Raw genomic sequence first — 2,500 nt, 5'->3', positions numbered from 1 at the left:
AACTTAGCCTTAGCCACCTTAACCCTCATCGTAGCTAAAGGAATAACTTAGCCTTAGCCACCTTAACCCTCATCGTCAATGAAGGAATAACTTAGCCTTAGCCACCTTAACCCTCATCGTAGCTAAAGGAATAACTTTGCCTTAGCCACCTTAACCCTCATCGTAGCTAAAGGAATAACTAGCCTTAGCCACCTTAACCCTCATCGTAGCTAAAGGAATAACTTAGCCACCTTAACCCTCATCGTAGCTTAAGGAATAACTTAGCCTTAGCCACCTTAACCCTCATCATCACTGAAGGAGCAGTTCAGCCAAAGCCACATAAGGACTAGTAAACTCAAGGATAACTTGACGTGTGTGTGCCTGTTTGTAGTGTCTGTGGGCACTGCCCTCTGGGAGTTGTGTGTCTGTGTGTGTGTGTGTGTGTGTGTGTGTGTGTGTGTGTGTGTGTGTGTGTCTGTGGGCACTGCCCTCAGCCCAGGGAGTTGTGTGTGTGTGTGTGTGTGTGTGTGTGTGCCTGTTTGTAGTGTCTGTGGGCACTGCCCTCTGCCCAGGGAGTTGTGTGTCTGTGTGTGTGTAGTGTGTGCGTGTGTGTGTGTGTGTGTGTGTGTGTGTGTGTGTGTGCCTGTTTGTAGTGTCTGTGGGCACTGCCCTCTGCCCAGGGAGTTGTGTGTCTGTGTGTGTGTGTGTGTGTGTGTGTGTGTGTGTGTGTGTGTACCTGTTTGTAGTGTCTGTGGGCACTGCCCTCTGCCCAGGGAGTTGTGTGTCTGTGTTGTGTGCGTGTGTGTGTATGTGTGTGTGTGTGTGTGTGTGTGTGTGTGTGTGTGTTGTGTGTGTGTAGTGTGTGTGTGTGCAGCTCTCTGCCACAGGTCAGAGTGTTAACTAAGCGAGCTGCCCTCTCATGGACCGTTAAGTGGCCAATTAAAAGCATGCTGGGGCAATTAGGGGTTAAAGAATGATAGAGAAGCCCCAACACACCATAGGGCCCTTTGGAACCCAGCAGACTTTGGTCCTGCCACACGCACGCACGCACACACACACACACACACACACACACACACACACACACACACACACACACACACACACACACACACACACACTCACACGCCACCAGCTCTGCCAAGACAGCTCTATCCATGAAGAGGGTAGCCTCTGCAGATCCTGCAGGGCAGACAGATTCAACTCCACTGCCATGGATACTAGATGGGATTTGGTACTATAAGTAAACAAAGCATTGGATGAATCTGTGTGTGTGTGTGTGTGTGTTTTCTAAACTGATTTCTTCTTGTGTTTTTATGTTTCTGCTGAGTAGATGGATGAGGTTATTGATGACATCATCAGTCTGCAGTCCAGCTATGATGACATTCAGGCCTACATTGACCCTGTCCAGATGCCAAACACAGTGAGTATCCCCCCCCCACACACACACACAGACACACACACACACATTTGCTTTGCAAACCTCTCTTCAATGCAACCTCTGGTTCAGACTTAGTCATAGTGTGTATGTGGGCAGTGATCTGCTTTGATGTGGCTCCCGTTACTTGTGTCTGACCTATCCCTCAGTCGGACTATTTAAAGCTCCCTTTCTGACTCACAGCAGCAGTTATGTCCAGTCATCTGTCAAGGACTCATTACAGCGCATTACAACCAAAGTGCTAGCCTTGTTCTGGCCTTGTTCTGGCCTTGTTCTCGCCTTGTTCTCGCCTTGTTCCTGCCTTCAAGATGTGTCTAATGCTTCTAGTCATTGTGTCTGTCATAGCAGTGATGCAATTGACTTGTTTCCACATCAGACTACGAACCCACTTGTGGTCCTGTAACACGTATTGTGTTCAGGTGATCTGCGCTCTCTTTCCCTGTGGTGCAGTGGATATATATGCTACTCTGGACTGAAACAGGCCTACAGCGGTTACGCTCGGTTGCCTGTGAGCATTTGAGGCATTTCAATTGATTTAAATGATCCACACGAGTAGCCCAAGGCTCAAGCAAGCTTTCCCGGTCAAAAAAATCTCTCTGTCTCATGCTCTCTCTCTCTCTCTCTCTCTCTCTCTCTCTCTCCCTCCGTCTCTCTCTCTCTCTCTACCTCACTCACTCGCTCTCTCTTCCTTCTCTCTCTCCCTCCTCCCCTTTTCCCCTCCCTCCCTCCCTCCTCCCTTCCCTCCCTCCCTCCCTCCCTCCCTCCACAGAGTAGAGGCACAGGGCTTTGTATTTAAACTAACTGCCTAAAATTAACAATTAAGCCACATCCAGTTAGAGTTCAACTTGTTTACAAGGTATTTTGTGGAGGGGGATGGGGGATGGGGAGGGGGGGGGGGGGGGGGGTTGAGGGAGGGCATTTGAGAGTCTGAGGAAAACAAGGCTGAAAGTCCTGACAGGGGAAAGTTCACAGCTCAACAGCACTGAGACACTAGAAAAGAGGAGAGAGCGCTGTGGCCGGGGTTAGTCTCCCAGAGGAGGGCAGAGACAAGACAGAGGAGCGTGTGTGTGTGTGTGTGTGTGT

The 2,500-nt window shown here is 49.7% G+C and overlaps 1 protein-coding gene across 3 annotated transcripts in view; it reads left to right on the top strand.

The window, feature by feature from the left end:
• The window catches only part of tfeb (transcription factor EB), a 35,351-nt gene that overhangs the window by 22,854 nt on the left and 9,997 nt on the right, over positions 1-2,500 (top strand). For all 3 annotated transcript variants that reach the window (XM_031567866.2, XM_042707833.1, XM_031567867.2), the window contains one exon: positions 1,313-1,402. In XM_031567866.2, the coding sequence (XP_031423726.1) occupies positions 1,313-1,402 (90 nt within the window). The remainder of the gene's footprint in view (positions 1-1,312; positions 1,403-2,500) is intronic.

Source organism: Clupea harengus, chromosome 5 (genome assembly GCF_900700415.2).
Source record: "Clupea harengus chromosome 5, Ch_v2.0.2, whole genome shotgun sequence".
In the NCBI taxonomy this organism is placed as follows: domain Eukaryota; kingdom Metazoa; phylum Chordata; class Actinopteri; order Clupeiformes; family Clupeidae; genus Clupea; species Clupea harengus.
Note: the sequence above shows the minus strand (reverse complement) of the source record. Positions and strands in the feature narration are given on the sequence as shown.